This window comes from Osmia bicornis, chromosome 12 (assembly GCF_907164935.1).
Source record: "Osmia bicornis bicornis chromosome 12, iOsmBic2.1, whole genome shotgun sequence".
Classification (NCBI taxonomy): Eukaryota; Metazoa; Arthropoda; class Insecta; order Hymenoptera; family Megachilidae; genus Osmia; species Osmia bicornis.
In genome coordinates this window covers 5461560-5471159 of record NC_060227.1, presented here as the reverse complement: position 1 = coordinate 5471159, position 9600 = coordinate 5461560, and the positions used below count along the sequence as shown (strand labels likewise).

Here is a 9600-nt window from a genome sequence, read left to right as displayed (position 1 = left end):
GAATTGTTTTATTCGTGAATAAACGAATAATAATAATAATAATAATAATAATAATAATAATTTAAGAGATAAGAGAATGGAGGAAACGTGGCTACGGTTCGCGATGAAAATGAATTACGAGTCGAGGCTCCGCTAATAAATCTCACCGTCGCTTTATATTTTTTTTTTCATAATTAATGAACGTCGTCTATTAACGCGGCTACGCCGTTGAATCGCTTCGTTTCTCTGCTCGAGGTTACACCTTTTGGATTTTCTCCCTCAGCAACGGGGGATTGTTATTCAAGTAGCGTTGAAAAATTGCAGCGATAAAGAAGGAACTTTGTAAAGAATTAAAGAAGGTGTATCCGATTAACGGTGAATTAAACCCGTTAAGAAAGCGATTTGTTCGAGGAGAGGATTATAAATATCCCAACTTCATTTTCCCCGGGGTTCGACGTTTGATTTAAGTAGAATTTTATTGAAAACATTCTTCTTCCACGACGCGACATTCTCCAATTTTCTCGATTACCCTCAGGGATAGGGTAACGAGGCGTTCGTTGAATCGCATTAAACACGCTACGTATTTTACAAGTAATATTCCGCACAAGTCTTTATAACCGCAATTTACGAGCCGCCGAGGTGCTAAATAAAAGATGACGAAGAAGCCATGGGAAACGTGCTCGCCTCCAGCTTCTGCGTCGCGGCTCGCTGTTAAACGTTCGAGCAGAACGCACGGGGCGAGAAAAATCGCGCGGTCTGGCAAACTTGTTCGAATCGAATCGAATCAAAAGAGCAACCCCTGGAAATTGGCCCAGGACGAAAGTCACCACCGGCGCCGACCGAATGGCCGGGCGCGATTTGTCCCCGCGATCGTTCGAAATAAATTCGAAGCAGCCGCGCGATTTATCTCGCCGTTAAACAGATTTATTCGGAAAATACGGGGCCGGGCGCGGGACGCACGCACGAAAACTGCGCCCGTTTTCGTTGCGTCACGCGGAACAAATAATCCTCGATGCCGAATAAATAAATAATTTCGTCTCGTAAATTCTGCCCGCCCGTTGGTACTTCGAACGTGTGAATATTAATATAACCGTGAACGAGGCTGTATTTATTATTCGTACAAAACGTAACAACGTTGCTGATGTGTAGAAAAAACAAGGAAAAAGATAAGGAAAAGATTTTCTCACGAGACACCGTGGTGTCTGGTATAAAAAAGAGGAACAATCGGGAGGAAAGTTGAAACACTAGAATGCCAAACGAATTCCAGGGTGAACAACAGTTCTTTTTTCACGAGGTTTCGTCTTTCGAGGTGAACGCGGGATTCTCACGGGATTCTCGCGTGCCATAGGCTAATTTCGGACATTCAGACTTTCGTACTTCCTTCTTGCTCTTTCCATTTTTGTTGCATATCTTCTCGTCGCTATCGGCTGGCATGCTGATCACTTCCGTCAGCTGCATCGCTCTCGCGAATCTCAACGCCTGAAAGCAAAATATCAAAATGTGAGGAATTTTCGAAAAAGGGGTGTAATCATTTTTCCAAGTGAAAATATGTTTTAGAAATGCCCGACGTCTTATTTTCTTTCTTACAATTCGGTCCAAAGGGATATATTACGCTTGGGTAAAGAAAAAGGGCAACGAGTACAAAGTCTGCTTCGCACATGCGATAGGGCAAAGGGCAAGCTCATTGAATCACCTTTGAATCCTTTTCCAATGAAGAATCGTGTTCATGGTGGAGAGAAAGGTTTAAATGTCATTAGGGATTCAATTGTTTTCGTGCTGGAACAGATTTCTTTTCCAAGCTTACACGCGTTGAGTCTGCTGTAAAATAAACGACAAGGGTGGCGAGAGAGGATAATACCTTCGAATCTTATGAAAGATTAAAGAGGGAAGTTTGTAAGGAGAGGAGTAGCAGCGAAGTAGCTTATTTTTAATCATTTTATAGCGAAGTTTAAACAGTTATGTTCAATCTTGAAGAGCCTTCTAAATATCAGAGGTTGATGCTGTGTATGTACTTCGCTTCTTCTCCACTCATAATTTGTTCTGCTTTATTTTTTAATATTTTCACACATCCCGTTGATTAATTAATTTGCTGCTTACTATTCGATCATTCAATAACATCATTCTTGAAAGCTATGAATATTTTTTAATTCAAATTCATGAAACGTAGCTATGATTTGGTTGATTCGTACTGAAACTTGAAGACAGGAAGTGCATTGAAAGTTACGTTTTCTCGCGGTTCTTTCGAAACGCGTTAAACGGCGAGAAAATCAACGGAACCGGCCCCCGTTTTTAGTCATCATAAATCACGAATCCTACCTGGAAAGAGATAACCCCGTTTTATGTTATCAACTAACCTTGTTCCAGTTTAGACGAACTTTCCGCGTGCTGACCAGCGGAAACGTTTGTTGCTTATTTTTACCTTTTCGATTATTCACGTGCTTCCGTTTACCTCGTTACTTGGCGCAAGATAAACTTCCTTCTTCTAACAAATGAAGGCCATTTTTAATCTTAAATTTTCAGTTATATTAAACGAGGATCACGTACAGACCTGAAATTGCAACTAGAGCAACGCGAGCAATGGAAAACGATAAAATTTATGATACTTTAATACGATCTGTATCTTTTAAATAAATGATTTGCAAGCATTCCTAGTAAACCGGCTGCCGTGGCTTGTTTTTTACGCGCGAATCGTTATGTGCATTTAAATTTCCGCAATGGATGGAAATTCATCGAGCGTGGAAAATGGTCATAGTTGTAGCAATGTTTTATCCCATTTGAATTTCATTGTTTGCTCGCGCGTTAAACGCACAGGAAGAAACATCGGAAAATCGTAAATAGTATTTGACCGGATTAATCGATCTTCAAACGATCTTCTTCAAAAAGTAACTGCTAGGAAAAGGGACAAATTTTCCTTCTAAGCTCCCTGATAATTTTCATTTCTTTTATCATTTTTCTCACTTTGCATAAAATAATCGTAATTAAAGGGTTAATTCTTAACTGGTTAAAGAAGATTAGAACTTTAATTTATAATAAAATAGAAATTAATGAAGTCATCGAAAATTGGTCGAACAGGAAGCGGGTTAATTTAATAGGAGGCAAGTATATCCCCAATCGAGTGCAATTGAAAAGCGCTGACTAAACGCGTACGATTAAGCATTGCTTCCAATAACACCTGTGCACCTCTCGAGCGTAATTTGTTGCGAATTCAAGCTATAGCCAATTTAATTAGTTTCCACGCCATCGTACGCATCGTGTCCAATCACGATGACTTATTATGAGATTAAAACTAACTCAAAAGCGAAAAAGTTGTCCAATTCAAACTCGTCGCTAGCACGAATCGCCTCTCTAATTCGTCGTTCCTCGTGCACGTTCGTGTCACCTGTTTTTCTGCTTTCCGTCGGACGACATTTATTTCCAAACCACATCTACCCTTTAAATTAGACGTTTCATTGAAGCTTTTCTACGAAAAACGTTGCTAGAATCCAGATAAAGCTGGATTTTCGGAATTTCTCGATGTTCAATTATAAATTCGATTTTGTTGAAATACAAAAATTCTTCTTCTTAATAAATTGGATCAACAACGTTAAAGGTGTCGACAGATCGTGTTAATTTCATCGATAATGTTAACGGGTATAGGTCGCGGAGATAAAAGTCGAACGAAGAAAGGGGTGGTTTTTAAGGAACGAGTCGTAATAAAAGTTTCTGGTTCGATAGGAGTTCGGTGGAGTTTAAGCTTTCGCGAAAAAGAAACACTTGAGAAATTCACTCGACTTCGCCGGTGGTGGTGTCTCTTTATGAAAAAGCGGCCAACTTTCATCTCGAGAGACAAACGGCCGCGAAGAACCACGAACGCCTTTTTGCTCTCGCTGACGTTCGAAAGAATCCCCCTTTTTTCTTTTCTCCTCTCTACGATGCCGAGTATAAAAATTTAAGTACCTTATTTTACTTAATTCATCCGACACGAGCTTAACTTCGAAGGTGAATTTAAGAGTACATTCCTTTTTCTTTTATTTCGTCGTACGATAATTGGAACGGGGAATTGACCACCGACAGCAATATATCCGAGAAGTTTAAACTGGCCGGGATTAAAAGTTTCTCGAATTAATCTCGAACCTTTGCCAAAGATTACACGCCACACGGAACTTTCTCCATCTTCGTTCTAGCCGATTACCAACACTATCCTCTATGTCGGGATCAATGATTGTGTTAGTTTAAGAATCTCTTTGCAAAGTTTGCGCGAACAAATCGAACAGTGGAAAAACACACGAGTCATTTTTATGCGTTAAATCATTCTCCAAGCTCGTCTGTTTTAAAAACACTGCGGTTGCGGTAAAAATTGCTTCCCTTAACTACAGGCAAAAATGTAACTATCACAATAAATTGCAACTGGGCGTGCCAGCGAAAAATTGTGTAAACATTTAGCAAAGCCGCTGGGCAATTTTCCAGTTTCACAAAACACCGTGCTTTCCTTCCCCGAATGGAAACACGTCGCATGGTCGCGATTTAAAACTCGTTACCTTTCGTCTATCCCGGTGGGCGGAATACAGAATCCAGACGATGTAGAACACCATTATTATGGCAGGTATGCAGACACCGGTTATGGTGGATGCGTCCCGCAGAAGTGCATGGTGTACGGAAAGCAACATGATTGCTAACACAGCCCCACCGGCGACGTATCTTCCGGTTCGACGTCGTTCGTCCTGTCAACAAATGACAAATGTCCTGTTACTCTTTCACCTGTGTATTTTGGCTCATCGTTTCACATGTTTTTTCAAATTTTTCTCTCGATTCATTGTCTTTTTTCATGGCCTTATTAGTCACGGTTATTTTGATCACCGCAGTCATCGCGTTAATATCCCATACGGTAATAAAAGTAGCAAGATCTAGACCGCTAAAACGGCGGTATTCGAATTCGAAGAAAATGCAATAAAAACACCACAAAGATTTTACATGTCGAAGATTAACAAAGAACGCGAGGAACATGAGAACAGCAGGAGGGAAGAAAGAATTTATTTATTCGGATGACGAATGGTTTCTTTCTGGTCGCATCAATCGTAGCCTGGACTTGATTGCACGAACGAAACAAAAGATACGGAGAAAAAAGGGAAATGCAGTGGCGGGATCGGAGCGGTATTAAATTTTGGATAGCGATCTCGGCTGAAGTGACAGCCCTATTTCCATTCGATGCAATTTAATACACTGTCAGTGAAAACGGATGCGTTCGGTTCGAAATTGAAATTTTCAATCTGCTATTACACAGCCGTGTAACGTCACAGATAATAATGCTATTTCGCTTAATTATTCAATTTCTATTTAATTTATGGAGCAAATCGCCGGTGTCCCCCACGGTATTCAGCATGTTACCCTGTCGCGAGACTGTTTTGCATTCTGTGCAGTTGTCGCGACCTGTATGCGTATCATTTGACTGCGTTAGGAATCACCACGTGATACCGCGACCAGCAACGTTTCTCTGCTATTATCATATTCAAATTGACCCACCGCCGGATGTAGATAGTCCCGGGCATAGAAATGGCCTACTCGTGATGTATTTCGCGTTTAAGCAGAAACCAAACCCGACGTGTACGTTGGAAATACTCTAATAACCGTGAATATACCTTCTTTCATATTTCCAAATTTTATAAATTTTAAAACTGTGATTAGAAGTAAACGTTCGAAGAACATCTAATAAAACAGAGGTCGTGAAAAGTAACTGGTCCCTCGGAAAATGATTTTCCATTAAATTGCAACGAGACTGGTGTCGTACAAAAACAAAGGGATTAACATTAAATGACACGGATTTCCTTCTGTTTCTATTTTTACAAACGGTGTTCTATATCGCGCGACATACGGGTCCCCGTGTAACTTTTCCACAGCAAAAAATCACGTTCCATCGACCTCATCTTCGTGAATGTGTTCGTACGATGCCGTTTCCTCGATTTAACGACCGTTGTGCGGTTAATGCGTCGTATAAGGACTTTAAACATTTTTTTTCTCTTCTATTCATGGATGGTTCTCTTTGTGCTACGGGTCAAACGAGGGTAATTTTGAACAAAAAGAAAAAAAGAATGAGATCGTGATCGATGCAAGGACTCGTTGCACATCCGTCTTGGAGGTTGCAACAGAGTTTCGAACTTTAGATCCTTGGGGGGAGGTTCGAGGGATCGTGATGGGACTCGTGCGAGCAGAACGTAAGTCGTATCGAACCGGCACTAAATTTCGAGTCACGGAAAAATGCTGGGGTTCGTTGCAGTCGACTAAAGTTTCTTTACTCTTTTACAATCATCCCTTCCTAGCGAGTTGAAAATATCCGAGCTCTAAATCTTGGAAAAATATAAATCTCAAATATGTAGGACACGAGTGAGTAAATGGAGAGCAAAAATAACACGCGAGTGATAAAAATCGGAATCGATATCGTGCATTGAATATCGTACTAACCGAAGTGGTGACGGTGTTAAGGGTGTCCCTCGAAGAGGAAGCTTCCGATCTGAGAGGCATGGCCCTGGCAATGACATAAATCACCCTTTCCCGACAGATTTAAATAATCCTCAGAAACGTCCCTCTACGATTCACCGTGGATGTCCTTTCTTCTCTGGCGGACATAGATCATCGATACTCGCGTCGATGACGTGATTGAAACTCCGGAACGTTGTTCGAATTCAGACGACTCGGGTCGTTGGGAAACGAGTAAAATCTCGAGTATCTACGCAGATTTTCCTGAAACGCATTTTACCGCGTAAGCAGCATCGCTTGCAGCCCTTATTCCCAGACGTGTTCCCCCTTGGAAAACTTTAACAGCTTCGTCGTTGAACCTCAAGGGATACGCGATACCGAGAATTCCAGGCCGGAATTTACGGTCATGCTTGGCGTTAAATTAAATGTCGCGTATTTACGATAGGGTTGTCGGGTTTAATTAGAAAGACGAAGGGTAAGGAACACCTAACACCAACGGCGGGGAAAACTGAAATCGTTGTTGATCTTCACGGTTGTAAAAACACCGATTCTCTTATTCTGTATCGTCACGTTCATCCACTTGAATATATAATTACCGCGATGAAAATGTATCAATACGTTCGTTGAAAATTTGTTCGATACGATCGTTCACCTATTGCACATTTTTAACTCGAGAACCAATAGTCGTTTGCAAATGTATAAAAATATAGAAAAGAAAGTTGAAACTTTCAACACGAATTTTCATTTTTCACAAAATTTACACTTGGACGAAAATCGAGAGGATCTCGCGATCTGTCAGCTCGAACTCGCGGCGGAGAGGTTGGAAAATGAAAGTGTCGAACGATCGAAGGAGAGGATGTATCGGGCGTAGCTTGGAGAACAGTGGCAGCCACGCATTTACAACGCCACCCGGCACAATATACGACTGGCAGGCAAAGCAGCTAGCATAATAAACGAATAACACGACGGAGCAACACGCCCACGTAGATAGACGTTCACCACAGCCTCTCAAACATGGTGCGCGGATCGAGGATCGAAGGTAACTGGATTTGCCAAAATTAGACGATCCTTTCCGCATGGTGATTCGCGGAATCTATCTAATACCCTCTCCGGTAAAATTCCTCGATTGATGCGATCGATCTTCCCTAGGAGCAATATAAAATCGGTTTATTATTCTATCCACGATCCGCGAATTAGAGAATTTTTTTAATGGAATTTAAAATGGTCCGGTGTAATGGCTTTTAAAATCCAAAAACCCGTGCTTTAGGACGCGGTCGAAGAAAAAACGAGCGGACAAATTGAACATCCCTCGTGAAACGATCATAACCCGATCGTTTCACGGAATCCCCGACTGCTAGAATACCTGTCGTTACGACTAGTCGTTGTTTCAAGCCCGTTGGAACATTCTAACGAAGAAATAAAAGAAAGGTTTTCTATGTCTACTGGGTGTCTTGGAAATAACAAAATCACTTTTGTTTTCAAATAAAATCGTATATTCTTTCGACAAATTTTATACAAAATAGTGTAAAGATACAAATACCTTTAATAAGTATATTCCGATTAAATTTATTTTTGAAAAATGAACAGTTCGAGACATAGATTAAATTGGAACACCATGTGTGCATCTGAATCCCACAAAATCTTTCACGATCAAATAAAGAACTAGAGTCGAGTGGTTTCATTGGATCCTGGCAGTAAGGCCGAGGATATTCGATCAACTTCCATCATCCAGCATAGGATTACGACGTCGTCTGTAGCCTGACGATTACGCGATTATATTTCCGCGTGTCCCTTGCGAGCCAGCCAACCCTTGAACGACACGTAAAAGCGTGAATTCTGTGCCAGGAATATAGACGGTATCTTAATGGGAACAATCCTGTCGCGAATTCGGTTCACGTACTCGCCTCTTTTCAATCGTGCGAGCAACCGAGTCGTTTACCGGGCAAATCGCCACGTTTTCGGTTATGCACAATTCGAAAGACGATTGAAGATCATCGCTTCGGTTACGTAGCAAGGGTATAATTTTTTTCGTGACCCTAATAGAAAATCGGGTTGACCGGTGAAGATTGTATCCGGTGCAACGAGTCGGAAACTTTTGACCATGTCTTCTGTTTGCTCGATTTTTTATCGAATCTTCTTTGGCTTCTGGTTTCCTCGCAAACGCGTGCTTTGACCCAGTTGCTATTCCCGTGGAAATTCAAGATTCCGGACAGATAAGAAGAATCGTCGATTTTTTGGTTCCTCTTCCCTTTCGGCACAATGCGTTCCGCGAGAACGTGTAAACAGATTGTTTTATACGCGTTTGTTGTTAATTTTCACCTTATTCTTCTTGCGAACCGTTGAGCGAAGATGGTGTTAATCTGTAGCACTTTCCGAGTAACCATTTAAAAACCAGCCTGCTCCTTTATCCGCGTTTTCGAAGCGAGAAAGAGGGTTTGTCTGACGACGAACTAGGTGATTCTGTTATGTGATCAAAAATTAGCGAACCTCGAGTTCGATCAGAAACAAAGCAGGGAAACGTAAGCTTCGGAAATATCTTTCTTCGCGGCGTTCCACAAATACTTCATCAAAATTTCTCCGCACACCGAACACGCCGTTTAATTCTTTTCCTCTTCGTCTACGTGATTCACTCATATTCGATAGCTGATTCATCGATAAACCAATGATCATGTAGGTGTACCTATAATAAGATCTAGTGCACCTAGTCTAATTCATGGAAATGCAATTGCCTTTCAAATGAAATAAGAAACTTTCTGTCGGTAAGTCTCTCGACGAATAAAAGAAAAGCATGGTTAGAACTGTGGAAAATACAGGAAAGTTTGAAGAACTTTTAATTACATGCTTCCAATGAACAATCATAAATTACTTGGGGGTATAAAAATACACGTCCCTCTGTGAGAGACCGCTATTTTTGACTAGGCGTTATTAAGCTTGTTAAAATTGATTTAATGGAACCGGTGCTTTTTTCTTGCTACAATTCGTAGGCGTCCTATTTCCGTTTCTTAACACTAGAACAACTATACTTGTCAAAATGATGGATCATGGACAAATTCCTTCTGTTCATGTTGACTTTGTCCAGGTAAAGTAGTGTTAGCCTTTTTCAATCTCAGGAAGCAAACCCACTATCTCGCTAATAATAAACAAGAAATGTTGACACGATATTTCTTCATT

General features: G+C 41.0%; 1 protein-coding gene across 1 annotated transcript; it reads right to left on the bottom strand.

Moving 5' to 3' along the window:
- Positions 1-417: 417 nt before the first annotated feature.
- Positions 418-7434, bottom strand: LOC114873962. The gene is made up of 3 exons (XM_029182777.2): positions 6415-7434; positions 4497-4679; positions 418-1458 (listed from the first exon to the last, which is right to left on the bottom strand). Exons 1-3 carry the CDS (start codon positions 6472-6474, stop codon positions 1267-1269), a joined length of 435 nt encoding a protein of 144 aa, XP_029038610.1. The 5' UTR covers positions 6475-7434; the 3' UTR covers positions 418-1266.
- Positions 7435-9600: the final 2166 nt, after the last annotated feature.

Bases quoted from the DNA above. Each gene is read 5' to 3' on its own strand.
- LOC114873962 (XM_029182777.2), bottom strand. From the start codon at position 6,474: ATGCCTCTCAGATCGGAAGCTTCCTCTTCGAGGGACACCCTTAACACC. The intron at 4,680-6,414 runs GTTAGTACGATA...ATTTGTTGACAG, and splicing joins TTAACACCGTCACCACTTCG to GACGAACGACGTCGAACCGG. The intron at 1,459-4,496 runs GTAACGAGTTTT...TTTTGCTTTCAG, and splicing joins CCCACCGGGATAGACGAAAG to GCGTTGAGATTCGCGAGAGC.